Source organism: Brachypodium distachyon, chromosome 5, assembly GCF_000005505.3.
Source record: "Brachypodium distachyon strain Bd21 chromosome 5, Brachypodium_distachyon_v3.0, whole genome shotgun sequence".
In the NCBI taxonomy this organism is placed as follows: Eukaryota; Viridiplantae; Streptophyta; class Magnoliopsida; order Poales; family Poaceae; genus Brachypodium; species Brachypodium distachyon.
Window position 1 is genome coordinate 13,778,308 of NC_016135.3, and position 21,278 is coordinate 13,799,585.

At 45.6% G+C, this 21,278-nt stretch overlaps 1 protein-coding gene across 1 annotated transcript; it reads left to right on the plus strand.

The window, feature by feature from the left end:
* Positions 1–7,822: 7,822 nt before the first annotated feature.
* On the plus strand, positions 7,823–9,237 carry LOC100840390 (glucocorticoid-induced transcript 1 protein). Its single transcript, XM_014895616.2, has one exon. The coding sequence runs from the start codon at positions 8,140–8,142 to the stop codon at positions 8,767–8,769; it is 630 nt and encodes a 209-aa protein (XP_014751102.1). The 5' UTR covers positions 7,823–8,139; the 3' UTR covers positions 8,770–9,237.
* The last annotated feature ends 12,041 nt before the right edge of the window (positions 9,238–21,278 follow it).

Sequence of the window (21,278 nt, forward strand, 5' to 3'; positions counted from 1 at the left end):
AACGCCCGGAATCAATGGGAAACTGGACCTGTTTCAAATCTTTTCATGTGGGTGCCACAGTTCTCATCACTCGCATCAGCAGTAGTGTACTTGCACATCATTGCTTGATGTTGGTGTAGCCCCCTAACTCACTAAAGCAAACAAATTAATCGATGAACAGAAGCTTCGCATTTTTGCACTATACATGGAATATATATTTAGACATTATGCTGCCATATATTTGCATGCAATGTTGACTGCTGAAGTGCTGAGTATTGTACCAGTGCAAATGCAAACACGAAAAAGTCCAATTAATATAATCTCACCATAAACCATGTTTTGTACTAGTACTGTAGTAGCGTACTCTGTCATCAACTTATCACGCGTGCTGATCAGATTACACTAAATTTTAAAATATTTATCGACAGATGTCCATGCATATACACTCTTATTTAGCCATATAGTATATGCTAAAAGCTCTCCCCAAAAGCAATACACTAATTACGCTTTTGCTTTTTATCCGTGATCTGTTAGTACGTTTTGTTTTTGAAACAGCGGGCCTCCTCACTGATTTTCAAACGAAAACAGAAAAACAAAAATGTAGAGTTCGGCCTTACAACTTGGCAAATCCTAACGCGAATCAACAAAGAAAATAAGAAATGCAAAGCATAGACAAGGACTCATAAAGGAACATCCATCAATGTAAATGTCTTCCAGTGGGCACCCATCCATGTTCTTTTTTGCAAAAACTTCATCAAGCACCATCCTGACCATCTTGAGCCAGCCCCACCTCGAGCCTTCTTTGTAGTTTGCTTCTTTCTGCAAAATTGCCCAAGCAGTAATATGATTACACAGTTGAAAATTAAGCATCAAAGGATCAGCAGGATATTGATGCTTGAAGCATGTTGCATTCCTAATTTTCCAGAAGTCCACTCAGGACCAGCGTGCGGATCAGCAGGAAAAGATTGTAACCAATCTGCAAACGAATCTTGTATTTTCAGACGGTCTTTGTAAACTGAAAGCACACGCTTGCGGAACAAAAAAAGGAGATGGTCCACAGTTTCCCAGCAACTACAGAAGTGGCATTGAACATGCCAGACCACCCTCTCTTGAGTAGATTGTCTTTGGTCAAAATGCTGTTGAACATTAACCTCAAATCAAGGTTCTTCTAGACTGAATACTTTGGAGACGCGGCACTTTAACTTTCTGCAGAGTGACGGAGTGACCTGCTTTGAGAAAGTAATCCCATAGAGCCAGGGGAACATGTTAGCCAAAGTCCCATCCACAGTCCAGGTATCTCGGAACAAGGTCTTGCACCATTTCCTACAACTCCCTGTGTGATCTACTTTGAAGCGGACATTTCTGAAACTGGGGAGAAGTTGATACGTGTCAGGCTAGCCAGCATTAATATTTAGTTGCCATGAACTGTCCAGTCAAGTGTTTAGTTCGTCGCGGAGTGCAATAAATTCATGCAGTTGCACTGCGTTTGTAATCTGCATTTTGCATGGTCGGTGTGAAGACGTGACCGGCCTACCGCCTACGTGCAGTTGCGTTCAGTTTATAATCACCATCCATCCATGGTTAATTCCACGAAACCATATATGGTGAGGAATCAAATTAATCTAGCGAAGAAACAGACATTCATTCATCTGTGTCTCACAAGCATCTCAGGTTGCAATCACTATAATTAACTTCGGTCGTGTTAGTGGTGGCTGTTGTGTCGATCCGCTCATACCCTACCAAGTGGCAAGAGAAGAGTTAAAAAAATAACAGGTGGCAAGAGAATATTATGAGTTGGCGCATGTAGAAATTTGGGTTTCCACACTTTAGCAAATAGGTTAACGTTTGACAGGTGTCTTATGTGCGTACATATAAGTTATAACGTAAAATCAAGTACACATACTAATAATTAAAATTGCAAGGCATAATTATTACGTGCTGGATTCTGTCGAGCGCAGGATGTATTATCATACAAAGTTGTTCCTCATTGTGACGCTGGTTGAAAATGCCGTGTGCCCAACAAACCTGGCATATTTTCCCCCAATGTGGTGGTGGTAGGAGGCATATCTCAGTCCGTACCAAGTAAAAGCATCATATCTCCCAAATGGAGACAGGCACGAACAAGGGGAGCGATCAGTTGGTGAGGTAATAATTAACCTGTGGACAGTAACCATCAACTGTAACAGGGATTAACTAATTAGATGGTACATATGGCGTCTTATATCCAGTGCAAAATTTCATTCGGTGCAAACTTGTAAACTATTCACACAGACAATCAGATCTAAAACCCACGGTACTGATCAAAGGTGGATTAAACACCCACTTAAACACATTTTTCATATAACCCTCTTTGATTAGCCCACTCTTACTAAAAGTAGATTCCCACTTTTAATTTGCACCACACATTTAGATCCAAATACTCAACGTGGCTAGTTTGTAAGTTTGCATTGAATGAAAGTTTGCACGGTGTCCCTTCACACTTAGAATTTACCTGATCACCAAAAATTTTCTACTCTCTCCGATCCATATTACTTGTCAAGATTTAGTACAAAACAAGTAATTCCGTCCGTAGGGGGTGCTTTTTTTTTCTTCCAATTTTGGGTGTCACGGCTCTATCAATGTTGCATACTTTTGGGTGAACATGAGTATTTCAATAACAGATCGACAACTGGCGTGCGCATGCCCCTACTAGCTAGAAATATGGAACATAGTACAATACCCCGCTTTTTATAGGGCATCGTGTTTTTTTTCCGAATCGGACCTCTCCCCACTTTCCATTTCAATCAAAACGGAAATAACAAGGTCTCGAGCAATTACACATCAAGAGCAGGAATGAAAGAAAAGCAGGAAGAGACGGATTCAGGCACCAACAGGAAATCCACTGCACCCAGCCCGACTCGGCCTGGGCACCATGGGGCGAAAACCTGTTGCCACCGAATAGCCAAGACTAACCTATCAACAGTTCAAAAAAGTTTCCACCAACACCATCTAGCTTATTACAGACCCACACAGGGGCCAAAAGGTTAGCAGCCAACGAGCAGGCAGTTTTTCAACGACGAACAGCAGAACTGGAAGATAGACAAAGAGCAGCTTCAGTCGCCCTCTATGTAGCTTGGTGACGGCGCCGAAGTTGAGTTGCAGATTGCATGAGTCTAGTCGCTCCATCCTTGATCCCCGGCTTCATGTGCGCGTCCTTCTAAAGTTCAGCCCAGTATTGCAGGAAAGAGCAAAGTAAGAAAACCACAGCCGTAGCGTGATGTAACATTTTCTTCTCAAAGCAAACAACATTCCTTGTTTTCCAGATGACCCAACACACAGCACCAAAGCCTTCAATGAAATAGGAGTGTATACCAGGCACAAAACATTTAATCCATATGAAATATTGCCAAGGATTCTGAGGAATCATATCAGTCCCCAACAAGTGTCCAATACATCCCCAAACTACCCTAGCAACCGTGCATTCAAAAAAGAGGTGAACTAGAGACTCATCTTTATGACAGAAGTAGCATTTAGGATTTCCAGGCCACTGTCTTTTGATCATATTTCTTTAGTAAGAAGGGAGTTCAAAAACATCTGCCAGAGGAAGATTTTAATCTTTAAAGGAATTCTAGCTTTCCAAATAAAAGCATAGTTGGGGCCAACAATAGATTTGCACAACTGCTGATAAGAAGATTTCACAGTATAGCGCCCTTTACTGTCCCATCTCCACATGAAAGATTCAGGAATATCAGATAACACAACATCCCTGAGAATAGTATTTAGGTCAGCCCATTGACCAGCCAGGAAGCCATGCAACCACCTGGAGAAAGTAACAGAGCTCAGGTGTTGCTTGAAAAAGGACACAGAGACATCTTTAGAATCACAAAACAAGTACAGTTCTGGGAACTTAGCATACAGAGGTTCATCCCCCCCCCCCCCCACGAGGTGTCTTCCCAAAACCTTATGACAGTATCAGAACCCAGCCTACACACTCTACCAGAAAGGTAAAGCTGTTTAACTTTGATCAGGTCTTTCCAACAAAGAGAATCAGTAAGTTTGACAGTAACAGAAGCAACAGAACATTGGCTCATATATTTTGCTTTGACAATCTCTTGCCACATACCTTTCTTATTATCCAACCTCCACCACCACTTACATAACAAGGCAGTGTTAAAGGAGCTAATTCTTCTAAAACCAAGCCCCCCTTTCTTTTTAGGTCTACAAACCCTATCTCACTTCACAAGATGATATTTTCTTTTGTTACTATTCCCTTGCCAGAAGAAGGTTCTTCTAGACTTGTCAATCCTTTCAACAACAGTTTTGGGGAACTTATACATGGACATATAATAAGTTGGGACACTCTCAAGGCAAGATTTGATCAAAACAGCTCTGCCCCTAGCAAACAAGGAACCACCTCTCCAGGCATCAAGTTTTTTTGCTATCTTAGAGCAAAGGAAAGCCCAGTGCTTAGTCAGAAGTCTAGACCCTCCCACTGACACCCCAAAATACATAAAGGGAATATCTCCTATTTTGCAGCCAAAGAGATCAGAATAGGCCTGAGCTACATCATTATCTTCACCAATAACATAAAGCTCACTCTTAAGGAAATTAATTTTCAAACCAGACATAAGTTCAAAGGTATAGAGCAATAGCTTTAGGTTAACAGCTTTTTCCATATCGTGTTGAATACGGAGAATGGTGTCATCTGCATACTGCAGAATGGCAATTCCAGTAGGGATAAGATGAGGAGCAAGACCACAAATCATGTTATTAGTTTGAGCTCTAAGGATCATTCTAGTAAGGCAATCAGCAGCAAAGTTAAAAAGGAAAGGGGAGAGGGGGTCCTCCTGGCTCACCCCTTTGTGACTCAGACAATAGGGACCCAACACCTCGTTCATCTTGACACAAACAGTGCCATTACATAGAACCATTTTAATCCAGGACATCCACAAGGTACAAAAACCTCTAACTTCCATGCAAGAAAGAAGGAAATTCCAATGAACCTTATCATAGGCATCATGTTATTTCTCAACAACAAACTTATATATACTTATATACTCGCCTAGAGTATATCGGAGACTCGCCACATATGTTCTTGAAAGATTATCCGCGTAGAGTGCCGTGTGTTCAGCGAAGTGTCATTTCTCGTCGTGCATATACGTAAGCGTTGTAGTCAAACAGAATGGCCGGCACTTGAGTGGGCTGGCAATGATCGCAGGGGCGAAACATGAGGAAAGTAGAGAAAGAAATGGTGCACTTGCCACTGCCACTGAACTCCAGCTCCTAGCTTTTCATGGGCTAGCTTTCCCTTTCTTCTCTTTTCCCGCTTCGATCGATCCAGAGAGCGGTAGACGCATTCATGCATGCCCCAGCGGCCCAGCCGGCTGCCCCCCATGAAGCTAACGGATGAACCAACACAGTTCGTCCCGCGCATGCGCGCGAATTGAAACGTAATCTAGGCCTTGCAGCCTGCAGGAGGACAAGTACGCGTGGAGTATTGGAGATTCGGAGTACCTGCTGCCTGGCTAGCTAAGTAGCTAGGAGTTGTAGTAGCTAGCCTGTGCGGAAGAAGGAATGGGGCAGTCCAACTGCAATGCACTACAGTGCCTTCCTTTCTTTCTTTTTTTGAACCAATGCAAGCACTACACAGTGGCTTTTGATGTTGGGCGAAGACGACCGATGACAGGGCAGCTACTGCTTATATGCACGCTTAGTACGCGACTTGATTGTTAATGTAGTCGTGCTGTGGTGGTACTCCGCTCGTGCTCTCGTTGGCCGGTCTGGTCTGTTGTACAATACGCAACCCCGGCGCCGCACGGTGTACGGCGTAGACGTCCCCTGCCTAGCTATTCTAGCTTTGGCTAATTTCCCATAGATCTGATCGTGGCCGGCCGGCTGGGTGGACGTACGTTGAGATCGACGAATCTAAATTAAGGCGCTACAAACGCGTTACTCCCTTGTTCCTAACTAATTGGCGTCGGTCATTTTATAAAAAAAACTGTTAATTTCATAAATCAACTTGCAGTTCACATCTTCAATTAAGAGTGGACTGCACGTTGATTTTGAAAAACTACAGGATTTTTTTGAAGAAGTTCTGATATAACGTGGACTGCAGCTCGATTTCAGAAAATAGTGAGGGTTTTTTTTCAAAATTTCCAGCGCCGGTACACAGCGAGTACGTACTTGCTGTACGATTCTCGTTGAAATTGTAACGTTTATTCAAGAATATCTCTATGTTATTTCCCTGAAGTTCATCCACGTTTATTAATTCCGTGGAATTTTCGTGGAACAGGGCGACCGGCCTGTCCGGCTGGCCCCACGGGGCACCAAGCACAAGTGCGATTCGGAGATGGTTGGTTGTTAGACTAGGTGAAGTGATTAGAGCAAAAAATCAATAAGCATGCAATTCCGACTGATCACGCGATTAGTACGTGGAACCTTTGTTTGTTTCGCGCGCGTCGCAGCCATGCGACAGTGGCAACGGGCCAGGGGTCAATTTGTCGGGTTAGCTTGTCCAGATCTGTGGAAAAAAAAACAGTCAAACTTGCAATCACGTAGTACACGATGTGACCAGCTGGTATAGTTCGGCTACGTAGTTTCGGCCTTTGCAAGAGTTAATTCAACGCCATAACTCCTCGCTTTGTTCGAAAACAGATTCTATGCTACATCTTACTTGATTCCGTCGTAAACTTTCTCCACTAAATTAAGTTGCATGAATTAATGTTCTTCAAAGCCGTTGTCTCTAGTTTCATCATTTGCATCTTATACAAACCAAAACCTGCAAAAACTGAACTAATCTCAAAGGCTAATCTTGAAACACCACGCTATATGAAACGCTAATATCGTTGAACGCATTCTGAACGAAAAACGCTTTCTTGCAAGGCAGACTTTGAATCACTGCTCCAGCTCCATCGTCGTCATGTTGGGGAAAAAGATCCGGGACAAGAAACATGCACAACAATCAAAAAAAAAAAACTTGACACTAGGCCATATCCTCTCTAGTGGACACCGTCGATACAGTCCCTCACAATAAGCTCTTAGGTGTTGAGCCCATGCCATGATGACAAAATCATGACATGATGCGTCTGTAGTGCACACGTCGTCAGATGAGTCGGGTCGTGTGGTTCTTTATAAATTACTAGCTAAATGTCTGTGCTTTGCTACGAAATTAAGAATTTTTATTATGCATGAGTTGTTTAAATTTGTGTCGCTCATATTTTTTAAATTTTCTGATAAATAAGAATTTTGTCAAATACTATTTTTTAAAACAACAATTATCTTGAAAGTCATGAAAACCAATCAAGTATAGTCAAAAGATCGTGACATGCGTATAATGAGTGTCAATTAGATGATTTTGTAGCCATTAAGGCATAATCTTGTTGGAGTGAATTCGCGACCACCAATTCAGATCTTTATAAGTGTAAAGATCATGGTGGTTTGGCGCCTACAACCATGACAATGCAAAAGGCAAGACTGTTGTTTTCAGAAAATAAAACATGATGAATCTATCATCTATCTTAATTTGAAATCAGAAGAATGCCAAAACTAACATACTATTTGTTGAGTAACAAAAGCTAGCTGCCGCCCATGACGGTGGTTCATGTCGATCGTCCCCTCGTCCAGATCTTCATGATTAATGTTTTTTTTACCATCTCTTGTAATTTGAGTTTCTTCTACAGTATAATACTTTGTGTGTGTTATGGTGGGGCATCTCAATTCCCAAGAGTGAAGCAGGCATCTTGCCTTTTGGACAATTGATCTGCACACCAAACTTTCCATTCGAGTAACCCATAAACGCACTGGAATGCATCGGCAAGGATAGATATGTCCCGTGCATTATCTGCCCCCACACCACACGGGACGCTCCCCTGCGTTTATAGATGGACATCATTCTGTCCCTTGATGAACTTTCTCGTGCCAATAGCATCGCCCGGAATTAATAAAAGTTCCGCCGTGGACTCGATCCACGTCCGCCCGTGCTAGGCGGCCACCACACCAGAGCAGCCCCCCAACCTGCAAACAGTACACACTCTGTCTGTCTCTCCCTCTCGTCGACCAGAGCACGGCCGGCCGGCCCCCATTCGCGCGCGCGCCATGACCCAACCATAAAAAGCCCACAAGCCCCGGACACTTTGCCCCTCCCCGAAACCGCAAATCCACAAACGCGCCAAAGATACCGCAATGCCTACCCCTTCCTCGCCGTCGCCTCTCCTCCCACCCCCGGCGCCCGCATCCGCTAGCCGCCGCCGCCGCCGCCTCCTCGCCTCCACCCACCCCTCCTCCTCCGCCGCCGCCTCATCCTCTTCCTCGTACTCGTCCTCATCGTCGTCCGCTTCCTCCAACCCGCCCTTCTTCTCCCCGGTGCCCTCCCCCTTCCACCACCGTTTCCTCTCCCCGCTCCGGGCCTCCGCCGTGCCCTTCTCCTGGGAGCACCGCCCGGGCATCCCCAAGACCCCCGCGCGCGCCCCACGCTGCGCCAAGCCCCCCGGCGCCACCAAGCCATCGCCGCCGCTGCCCCTCCCGCCCTCGCTCTTCTCCACCAACAGCAACAGGGTCAGGGTGGTCGCCGAGTACGACTACTCCGTCGTCCCCGAGAAGAAGGCGAGGAGGCGCTGCAGGCGGACGCCGCCGCAACGGCGGTGGCCCGCGGTGGCCGACGCCCTGGGCGACTGGCTCGCCGTGCTGAACCTCTACCGGTCCTGCACCAGGTCCCGCGATTGCCTCGCCCCCGCGACCGGCCCGCCGCCGCGCCCGCCGCGCTCCTCTGAGATCGATGGCGTACGACCAGTACGTACGTACTATACGTCGTAGAAAGTTTGTTTGGGCTGGGTGTATGCGTTCCGTACCTGGGCCGGGCGTACGTATACCGACCGATTGAGGAATTTGGTGACATGACGCTGTAATTAAGGACGGGGTTTCGTGTGTCGGCAGTGCGATGCATGTGAGCTAGCGTGCTCCACCAAGAATAATCAATGGGATACTGGTTAGTTGGGCACGATTAGCAGTGGGTTGGTTAATAATGCCATAATGTCTGCTGCTGTTATTGGTCAGTTTTTAGACTTGACATTATTATGACAGCATGTGGTGGTGTAGTTGCTGCGTGCGTGTCTTCTACAGTACTAGGAGTGTGCTTCTGCTCTTTTTTCTTTGGAGGAAAATGTGTGTTGGGTCTGATCGATGTTGCACCGGTCAATCACCGTCCAGCTAGTGGGTCATGGCTTCTGTGGTAAAGGATGCACTAATCGATCTGACTGAAAACATGCTATACCTTTCTCATCTTGAATCATGCATGCAGCGACCGCTTTGCATGCACGTACGGGAGTAAATCAACGTTTTATTACTCAAATTCTTGAATCATGCGAACGGTGAATCGGTGATTGGGTTCCCACTTTTCCTCCTCAACCGCATTGTATAATTAGTTCAGTCCGGCCCAGCGGCACACGTTTCTTTGTCTGGGCTATGCCCATGTGCACGTACTTGCCGATTATTAGGTGCAAATCTATATCTAGGCATCTCTGCACGTGTGTACAGCACCACATTCTTGAGATCTTAATTACTTTGGTCATACTCATACTGCTATATGTGTCGTCGTACGTACTACGTACGTACTCCGATTGATTAAGTACCGCGCCTGTTTCGGTTAGTGCTCCCTCAGCTAAACTCCGGATCGAGCAAACACCCAACATCATACTACAACCGTGAGAAAAGTGTGACATATCGCCAGATCGGTGCCATTTTTTGAAGTGTCCATCAGCCCATGTATATTTTTTGAAGTAGAAAAACAAGACAAAAATCATTAGTAAACACGCAAGCCGTACACGCAGAACGACGTACGGTGAGCCGCGTTGGGTGAGTCACGTTGGTGGTGGCCCGAGGTTTCAAATCTGCCACGGGGTAGTACACACCGCATGCAGGTGACTCTGTCCTGCCGGTGCCCCAGGCCAAAAGCGTGATCAGAAACTTCACCTTTTTCCTTTCTCCACGGCTGGGGTACTTTCTTTTTCGTCGGTTGATGCATGCATGTAACAAAATGTGTGGTGGAGTAAACTAGCCAGCCAGGGAAGGAGAATATGATGGCACACGCCACAAGTCAAATCGATCGCGACCGAGACATCACGGAGTGCCGGTGTCAATCGAATCAAATCAATACTGATCTGGGTGGATCTGTGGCAACGACCAGGCTGCAATATTTATAGCCAACAGTTGTTCAGGTTGCATTCCGTAATGTCTTTACCGTCTATTTGTTAGTTAGAGTTTAACAAACCATTTGACTCGTTGGTAGATGCAGGGTGGTAACTTGGTACGAAAGCATCGTCAAACCGTGCATTAGTTCAATCCTGACCTTGGTTACGCGCACGCAGAAGGCATTATTTATCTCCGCCGAGGTGAAAGTAATTTCCCTCGTTTAACGGCACGAGTTACCTTGGAGTGCAAGGGATCGCCAAAAATTCACCGATCGAGTCGACATCGGTTCCCAAAAGTCCGCTCCAAATATCTCTCTCTCTCCCGCTCGCTTGTCGTCACGTATGGCTGTCTCCCCTGGCCTGCCGGGTGCCGGCGCGCGTGAAACTTCCAGCAGACAAACTATGCAAGTGTCATATGGCACGAAGGAATCGTGGGGAGAACAGTGCGCTCTGATAATGGCCAATAATTGGAGACCGAGGCCTGTCTATACTATGCACTACCGTGCATTTCTTTTTCGTTTCAGAAACTGAAGTCTCGTGCTGATGCAAGACGAGACCACGAAGTCAGAGCTCCTACTACGCCCCAAAAGCGCATGATCCAGGCCGTCATATCGGCCAGATTTTGTGACAAGAAATTTGTGTACACTCGAAGAATTATAATACTGTGTTAATGGTGTATTGCTCGCGCTGTTTATTTCTGCTTGTTCGTCCGTTCATCGATCCCTTCCTATAGAGCTGCCATATAATTTGTTGGACTGTTGTGTGTCACTGAATTATAGAGAAATTAAAAGTTGGCTAGAACATGGAGCGCATCCAGGGAGCAGGCTCTCATCTGGTCAGTGAAACACGGATTATGATTTACGGTTTTGCTATATCTCATGCGACTGAGAAATAACTATTTATTAGTCGATGATAACAACATTTTGTTTGAGATTCGTGTAAAATTAATGTAGATTCGATGGATAAAAAAATCTTAATTGAATAGTTACGATGAGAAAGAGACACTCCCTATGATAAAGGCTGATCTAGGCGCTTAGTCCGTTATTGGCTGGAAACTAAACTTGAAATTCGTACATTAAACAAGCGAAATAAGTTTTCTTAAAAAAAGGAATAAGCATAACAAGTTTAATGAGTCAAGTAATGGGCTATTCGATTAACTTGGCCATATATATTTAATTCGTTGCATGATTTAGAACTCCAAGAGTTCAAGGCCACCCTTGCGAAAATAAGATCCTATATGACCTAATTGAAATAGACCCGGTGTTTGACCCACTGTTGCATCGTTATATCTCTTGATCAAACTTAAATCTCGCGGTCTAACTCAAATCTTGAAAATCCAACAATGCATCGATGGGTCAAATATTGTACTTCCTTCGTCTGAAAATAAGTGACTTGGATTTGTATATCCGTCTATCTATTTGATCTAGGCCAGAACACCATCCACCAATATCCTACACCACTCTTTTTTGTCAGAAAAAACCCCGAAGCATCGCGCCATCATCAAGATGCCAAGTCCAGATTTATAAACCATATGTTCAAGTTTAATTAATTAAATGAGCGCTAACTCGTGATCGAGTTACATGAGTCGAGCCGGTGCAAGTCCGTGTGCACCCGCGAGACCAAAAGTGCAGCTCTACCCTATGAAAGAGCATAGAGATGTTTGAGTCTTAAACATCCTGTACTTTTTTATGGTAAGAAAATCGTGTGATCATTTACATAGGTACAATTTGTCATATAGGTTTTTGAGCATGTTGCATAATTTTTAGAAGATTTTTTTTTGTCATATAGGTTTTTTGTAAAATACACTTTTCCTTCTTACTAAAACGTAGCGCTCATGTCGATTCCTTGGAAAGAAAATGCATTTGTCGCGATTTGGTTGCATTTCCAGAGCCCTATAAACCCATATGCACATGCACATGCACAGGCGGACCGATTTCATTTTCCAGCGGACTCCAACGCGCGCTGACCTGCCCTCCATGGCAACATATCGATCGAACGGGCAATCGGGCATAACCGGAGCAGCGGGCAGGCAGGTGGCCGGATGCAATGCATGCATGGTGCATGCAGCAGCGGGTTGCTCAGGCACGTAACGTACGGCAGGTCGGCAGGCCGTAAGCTTGTGGATACGTAGGCCCTGCTTTACATATTCTCCCTGCCGCACACCGCCCCAGCCCCCAGGCACGGGCAGTCGTCGATCGGGCAGCACGTACCGCGCGCGTCCTTGTAAGCTGCCACGTCGGCGTTGGGCGCGCCAAAAAAAAAAGCTAGGTAGGCCGGTGTTTCGTGTTGCAGACTGCACGGTCGATCGTGCCTCACTACGGCGTACGTCCGCGCGCCGCAACGCCCGTCAACGCCGACATACTCTACCCCGTGCTTATCCAAGATTCCAAGTGGAAGTTAGTGGAAGTTAATTTGGCGCGCAGAACATACTCTACTCCGTGCTTTGTTTGTATTGTGTCCGTGCATAGATAGGAGGAATCGACTGTTCAGATTTTAAAAAAAGAACTCCAAATAAAATAAAATAAAATGTATTGTGTCATATAGCCAAGCGTACGTGTCGCACGCTAGTACCATCACATCAGTGTCATGGCCATCGTGGCGGTTTCAATATTCTTCTTCAAGTTTTTGTTGCTATATGTGCATACCGCACATGTGACCACCACAGTACGAGCAGCGAGCTCGTCTGTTGGGTGTGCCTCCATTCGGCACGTCATTTGCTCGGCCGTTCCGGTTATAAAGTGGACCTCATTTGCGACGCTCTCCGATGTGGGACTAAATCAAGTCGTTGTCCGTCGCGATACCATTCGTTAATTTAGGTCTAGAAAGCCTACAGGGATACGTACGTCTCTGTTTCCAGGAACCGCACCAAACCGGCCGCCAGATTAGCTTTAGATCCAATTAATCCAACATGGGCAAGGCCTATGTAAAATAAATCCATCGGTCGATATGATTGTGTATGAGCACAAGAAGTTCACATAATCAAGCACGGCCCATGTAAGCTTGTGCCGATCAACGTGTCGGGGAAATTACCCAGCCGGGCCTCTACACTTGTATAGTTGCATAGTTTGGTCCGATTTGAGAGGAATTCACCGGTACAAAATTAAGTAAACTCTGTTGGATTGTTTGATTACTGGCAGGTCCTTGAACTTTAAAATTGCATCTTCGTCTCAGTTTCCCTTGAGCTAAAAGGAGCACCGAAGTTCAGCGAGACGCATCGATCGGGCGTCATATCGAGCCAAAAGTGCCAAATGATGCTGCTCGAAAAAAAGAAGTGCCAATAATAATGCCCTAAAAATAGCTAATTTTTTTAAACAATACGATTTTTTTTAATCATTTTCAAAAATAATACGCGCTTTTCAAAATTTACAAAAATAATGCGGCCTCGGCCTGGGCGAGGCCGATTGGGCCCAGTCGGCCTGGCCCAAGCCGATTAGGCCCAGTCGGCCTCGGCCAGGCCGACTGCAGGCGGACGGTTTCCGGGCGGCCAACTGGGGCGCCCCAGTTGTTTTGGGCCAGGCGACTGGCCTGTCGGCTTCGCCTGGGCCGACAGGAGCCGACCGCGGGCGGGCCCTCCTTTCTTTCCCTTTTTCCCTTTATTCCCTCCCTTCTTCCTCCCCAGGCCGAGCCCGAGCAGCCCAGACCAGCGCCCAGCTTCTTCCTCTTCTCTTCTTCCTCCTCAAAAATGCCCCCATTTTCTAGCCAAAATTAGTAAGTTTTGTTCCCGTTTAACCCACAAAACTGCATCCCCTTGCTATTTAGCACCCAATGACACCTTGATCTAGTGTTTTCGTAGACCATGTAGAGCTAATTTCGTGTTGCTAAGTTGGGCAATGGTGGTGGTTTGGAGGAGTTTGGAGGTGGTGGTGGTGCTCATCCGGTGATTGTGAGGCTGCTCGAGGTTGGGGTTCACACGCTTCAAGGGTAAATCCTAATCTCTCACGTATTTATCCTATAATGTATATGTTTATGAGGATACGTGTGTATGTATATATAAAAGTATGTCTTAGCGTTTGGTAGTGCTCATTATTTTGGACAACAGTTAATGTCATACTGCTTAGTATTTGATGCGTCTAAATATTATGGCCGGTAGCAGTATGTTTTAATAGAATATAATTTTTTTTATGCCGTACTGTTTAGTATTTGACGCGTATTAATATTTTTAATATGCTGTACTGCTTAGTATTTGACGCGCCCTAATATTTTTTATATGCCGTATTGCTTAGTATTTGACGCGTCCTAATATTTTTTATATGCCGTATGCCGTACTGCTTAGTATTTGACGCGTCCTAATATTTTTTATATGCCGTACTGCTTAGTATTTGACGCGTATTAATATTTTTAATATGCCGTGCTGCTTAGTATTTGACGCGTCCTAATATTTTTAATATGCCGTACTGCTTAGTATTTGACACGTATTAATATTTTTAATATGCCGTACTGCTTAGTATTTGACGCGTCCTAATATTTTTTATTGTCGTACTGCTTAGTATTTGACGCGTTCTAATATTTTTTATATGCCGTACTGCTTAGTATTTGACGCGTATTAATATTTTTATATGCCGTACTGCTTAGTATTTGACACGTATTAATATTTTTAATATGCCGTACTGCTTAGTATTTGACGCGTATTAATATTTTTAATATGCCGTACTGCTTAGTATTTGACGCGTCCTAATATTTTTAATATGCCGTACTGCTTAGTATTTGACGCGTCCTAATATTTTTTATATGCCGTACTGCTTAGTATTTGACGCGTCCTAATATTTTTTGTATGCCGTACTGCTTAGTATTTGATACGTCTAAACATTTTTTTAGGCATCAGAGTTGTCCAGTGTAGTGAAGTTTGTTTTTTACTACGGTTCCGGTACTGTCTTAACAACCGAGCACGGAGCTGATCTGAGTCAGTTTAAGTATGTGGAGTTGGATGTAACGGCCCCTCAAACATGGACGTTTAGTCAGTTGCAGGAATGGTTGGTCGGATGTTTAGCGGTCAATCCTGAAACATGCACCGTCCGTGTGCAAGCATTGTGGACCAAGTCAAGTTCAAATATTTTCTGGGTTTTGAGGCTGATAGACCGGACATCAAAGTGGGTGCGCTGGTTAGAGAGTTGCGAGAAAAGGGGAACTACACCTGTCGCCTTAATCCAGGTTGTCGCTCATGAGACCAATCCAGCTGAAGGCGAGGGTGAATCAAGTTATGACTTGTCCAATGCAAACTCTGTGTCGAATGCTGGAGGTGGTGGTTATGAATCAGGCCAGAGCTCCGGGGCAGTAGGAGAGGATGAGTACACTGGCGAGGCAGATGCGGACGAAGAAGATGGTCACTTGCAGAACGAGATGGAGGATGAAGATACAAATGGTCGTAGTTCTTATGACGATGAGTCTCATGAGTCGGACGAAGAGGAGGTGCCGATTCCTGCATCATGGAATCAACACTTCTCTTCAGCTATGACCGTGAATGATGGGCACGACTCTGCATGGCAATATCATCAGAACAACATTGCGAAGGGTGCCAGATTTCCTGACAAGAAATATCTGCAGGATGCCATAGTTGTTTGGGCAATGTCCATGCAAAGGGTTTTCAAAACAACAGTCTCTTCACAAAAATATCTGACAATGGAGTGCGAACAAATAGATTGTCCCGAGAGGGTGCATGGCTATGTTCCTAAGTATGACACAGATTGGGTTGTGAGTGACTTGGTGTTGCACACATGTGTCATTCCCAGTATCTCTCAAGACCATCGTAACCTCTTGTCGACGCTTCTTGCTCGGTTGCTTTACACAGAGATAGTGGAGAGCAAAGCAATGGAAGTGAAGGCCATCATGCATAAGGTCAGGGTAAGGTTTAAGTACAACATTTCGTATGGCAAGGCTTGGAGGGGTAAGCAGAGAGCTCTTGAGGAAAGATTTGGTTCGTTTTCGACTCGTACGACTCTGTTGTCTGCCTCCTCCATACACTGTAAACCCGTAATCCAGGCACCTATGTCGACATCCAACACTTCCTGCACCCAGAGTATCCAACCGTGAGGGTGCCGCAATGACTGTTCTTCACTTTCGATGTATGCGTCCAAGCTTTCGATCATTGTCGATCGGTGTTATGCGTAGATGATACTTTTCTCATTGGCAAATACAGGGGGCAGATCTTGACCGCCATTGGTCAAGACGGCAACAATCAAATCGTTCCGCTCGCATTTGCTTTCGTGGAGGGTGAGAACACTGAAAGTTGGTTATGGTTTTTCAGGCAGCTCAAGAGAGCAGTTGTGCATGATAAGCCGAATGTGTGTATCCTTCATGATAGACATGCAGGCATACTCAGTGCAATAAAGACACTGACAAACCCTGGGCCTGATGAACAGACTCCATGGCAGGACATGCAGAGTCGTTGGTGCATGCGGCATTTGGGGGTCAACTTCTTCTCGCAGTTCAGGAACAAGTCACGTATGAATCTATTCAAGAAACTCTGCAAACAGAACCAACAATGGAAGTACACTAGGATATGTGGTTATCTTGACGAGTTCACGAAGAAACATGTTAGGGAGAGGACAACGGCACGAAACGCAGCGGTAGCAGCACATGTAGCAGCAGTGGCTGCACAGACAACAGTTGGAACAGGACCATCTGAGGAAGAACCTGTTGGGATTTGTGACTTGCCAGGGTTTGACCCACCCGACACTAGGAGAAGGGTTGGGAGGCAGATTAAAAACTTTCAGCAGTGGATAGAGCACGAGCCTCTGGAGCGTTGATCTTTGCTGCACGACACACATGGCGCTAGGTACGGCGTCATGAATACTAACCTGGCAGAAACATACAACTTTGTCCTGAGGGGAAATAGGGCTTTACCACTTACATCCATCGTCGAGGGTATTTTCCATGGCACAGTGAAGTATTTCAGAGAAAGACGCCGGAGAGCTGAAATGCATATCATGAACAACCCAAATACACCGTACTGTGAAAAGATTATGAAGTACATGGATGAGAAGATGGAAAAAGTTAGGTCTCATACTGTCGTCGCCATCGGTAATCAAGAACACAGGTTTGAGGTGCGGTTGCCAACTGACAAGTTCGGCGTTGGAAATGAATTGAGGACACAGGAGGTGAAGATTGGAAATGAAGCGTGGCCAATGTGTGAGTGCACCTGCAACAAACCAAAATTGCTTCACCTTCCTTGCTCACATGTACTTGCTGCTTCCGGGCAGCTAGGGATGGACGCAATCTCATTTGTGTCTCCCTATTACCTGAAAGAGTATGTGCTTAGCACATGGACGGGTGAGATGCTAGGGTTTCGTGCAATGGGCAATTTCAACAAGGTAACCCCTGGTGAAAGGCGGTACATCTCTGACCCCGGGCTACTGTGGACAGGCACAGGCAGACGCCCGTCCAGGCGCATCCGAAATGATATGGATGAATCTAAAGCCGGAGGACCGTCACGACAATGTTTTCTATGCAACCATTTTGGCCACAGGGACACTTATTGTCCAAGTTTCGGTACTGGTGAAGCTACTGCCTGTGAAAGAGGGAGACGTGGACGACGAGGGAGAGGAAGAAACTAGGCTTATCATACATATGTGAAACTATGTGTTAATTTGTACTATGTTTTCATTTGTACTATATGTGAAACTATGTGTTAATTTGTGCTCTATGTTTTAATTTGTACTCTATGTGGAACCAAGTTTTATTTTGTACTCTGTGAAACTAAGTGTTAATTTGTGCCCTATGTTTTAATTTGTACTCTGTGTGGAACTGTGTGTTAATTTGTACGCTTTGTTCAACTATGTTTTAATATGTACTCTCGGTTTAACTATGCTTAACTTTAATTTGTATGTCTAAATATGTTTATAAATGTTGCAGGTACAAAATGGAGAGAGTATCATTGCTATCTCCAGAGATTGAGAGTAAGCATCAGGCTGCTCGACTGGTGGCGCATCCTGGGAGTGTCGAGCCCCTTGTCACGCGCACTCCTAAGGAAAATTGGATGATACACCCTGCCTGGATTCAGCGGTATTTATTCAATCATCCCTAGCATTTCCATTTTATTTATTCATCCCTTGCATGTACATTTTATTCAATAATCCCTTACATTTACATTTTATTTATTCATCCCTTGCATGTCCATTTTATTTATGCAGTTTAAAGTGGGCTGGCCTTTTACCTTTCGCATGACTTGTTGAGGCAACTCGTGCGGAAATGGTAGAGGCTGAGCGACGAGGTTTCAACTCTACACGGCTACAAATTGACCACTCGCTGCTGAGCTGCTTAGTGGACAGATGGAGGCCCGAGACACACACGTTTCACTTTCGCTGGGGAGAGATGGCTCCTACTCTCCAGGATGTGTCGATGCTGCTGGGACAACCATTGGTGGGTGATCCCATAGGACCGTTGCAGGCACCAGCTAATTGGCAGGAGGGTATGGCACTACGCTTTCAAGGTATGTGTTAATTTGTGCCCTGTGTTTTAATTTGTACTTTATGTGCAACTATGTGTTAATTTGTGCCCTACGTTTTCAAGGTATTTTTGCCAGAGCTGGGCCACTGACCTCGGAGGCTCACGGAGCTAAGCTAGATTGGTTGCTCAATTACCAGGTTAGATCGATGTGTTTTAAGTTAATATATCTAAGAGCATACCTCAGATACTTGCATGGGTTTACTAACACTTGCTTTTTGTTGCATGCAGATTCAGAAGTTTGGGTATCCAGAGATCCAAATGACTGAGCCTCAGATCACTCGGAGCCTTGAGGCATATATAATGTGGCTTCTCAGGAAGGTGATGTTCACCGAGAACCATGTCACCACAAGTAGCGCACGCTACATCCCTATTGCAGTGGAGATCGCGAATGCAACTTGTGGTGACGACATCACACAAAGGAGTTGGGGTTCGGCCGTCTTAGCGGCTATGTACCGAGGTATGTGCAACGCTTGCCAGCTTGCGTCGCCCAAGTCAGCCCTGCTTGGATATCCTTTATTGTTGCAGCTCTGGTCGTGGGAGAGGTTTTCTATCGGCTGACCAGACGTTACGGGTGATCACCCTAACCCTGAGCAGGAGTTGTTTGACTTAGAACACATTGACCTGCCTACTTTCGCGACAATTTGGACACGTAGCAAGATATGTCGAATGTGAAATTCATACATTAGTTTACATAAACCATGAATGAAGCTAACTTTTTTTTTTACAGAGATGCTTTGCACACGATCAGGTCAGGAATTGCTACCCATCATTCAACGAGCAGTTCGACGTGTTGCACTCTGAGGCGGTTGTCTAGGAGCCGTACTCACAGGACGCCTAGATACCCTGGCGGGATGTCCACGGTCTGCACGAGAGATTACGCTTACTGGATGACAAAATGAAAGATCATCTTCGACGTCTGCGTGGAGGAGATGGCCCAGCAGAGGGTCATGAGGCAGTTTGGGGCACGTCAATTGGTCGTTCCTCCACCGACGGAGGATCCACTTCCACAGATCGTCCACAGGTATGTGCAGTTCTACAATTTATGATTGTCGTCCAGAATTGTCCATAATTTAATTGTTCAACTTTCTATTGCGATCTCAGGTTTACCAGGAAGGGAAGTACCAGGACCCAGACTTAGTGGCTGCAGAGGGTTCAGTCGTACGTCACATAGTCGGAGACTGCGACGACACGGGTTTGGCCATTGGCGGCCTTTGATCTCGATCTATTCAACGGATATTTGCAGAGGTACATGACAGCTACCCGATTGAGCATCATTCAGCACTCTCACCCCCAGGAGATAGCCGAGCCGAGTTTGCAAGATATGTACCCTAGTCAGTCTACTTCAGGCTCTAGACAGCACGCGGTAAGTATCTTCTCTTAACATAATGCATGTGTTTGTTATGTACTTTGCCATATATATGTAATACTCTTCGTGCAAATTTCAGGCTCAGTTGACACAGGATTTACAGGCCGAGTTCGCAGCGTATGGACGTTCGCTTTCGACCGGTCCACTTCTACTACCACGGGAGCCGCACCAGTCCTGACTTAGACGAATGGAGGAGAAGCTACGCTCTGTTTACGCGGCTATCACGTGCACCCACACTTCGGACGTCGTTCACCACCAGGCGTCCGTACGGCCCCCTTGTCACTCCACGCACCAGCAGCAGCCACGTCAGCAGGAAGCAGCGCACCCCCGACACCACCCGCGTCCACGTCTACCAGAGCAATCGACGTCCAGGCCACCTCCTCCTGAGCAGGCCGGAGGTTCGTCGTGGCACCAGCTGCAGTCTTCTTTCGACTATTGGCACCAGCAGCAGCCCTCTTTTGAGGCTGGAGGTTCGGCGTGGCAGCACCAGCAGAGTCCCAGGATGAACTTCGAGTTTCGACCACAGACCCAGCCACAGGGTATGTATATTTCTATCTATTGTGTTCATTACCATGACTGCTACACAATTGTAATGCTAAGTACTTTCCCACATGCAGGAGCCTACGGGCATCAGTCGTCGTTGTCCGAACCCTCGCTCAAGGAGAGGACTATTCTGTCCAACACGGCTGGATGTTCAGTACTCCGCCATCAGACCCCACACAGGAGGATACACAGTATCGTGAGGATGGGTCCGTGATTCCTCCGCGCAATGTAGTGCCACCTCATAGGTATGGCTGGACCACGCCATAGGCACCCCCGGAACGCCGTCCCAGACGCCGTGCCTGATATTTGCATGTAGGTCCTATGTATGAGACATATTTCTATCTATGTATGAGACGTTTCTACCTATGTATGAGAGAGACATGTTACTAATTTTCGCATTCTTATTCAAGTTACATTTGCATATAAATAACGGTAGGACGGAAATACATATGCAATAGAAAGACTGAAATTAAAACCGACAACTTAAAATAAGATAACCTAACTCTAGCCCTACGAAGATGAAGTGCTCTTGCCCTTAGACGATGATGTGCTCTTCCCCTTCGACGGTGTAGTACTCTTCCCCTTGGACGATGAAGAACTCTTACCCGTTTTGCTTGGCATGAAGATATCTTCATCGGACGATGATGTATTCTTCACCTTGGACGATGATGTGCTCTTTCGCTTCGACGGTGCAGTACTCTTCCCCTTGGACGATGAAGAACTCTTACCCATTTTGCTTGGCATGAAGATATCTTCATCGGATTCCTCCTCTTCAACCCATAACA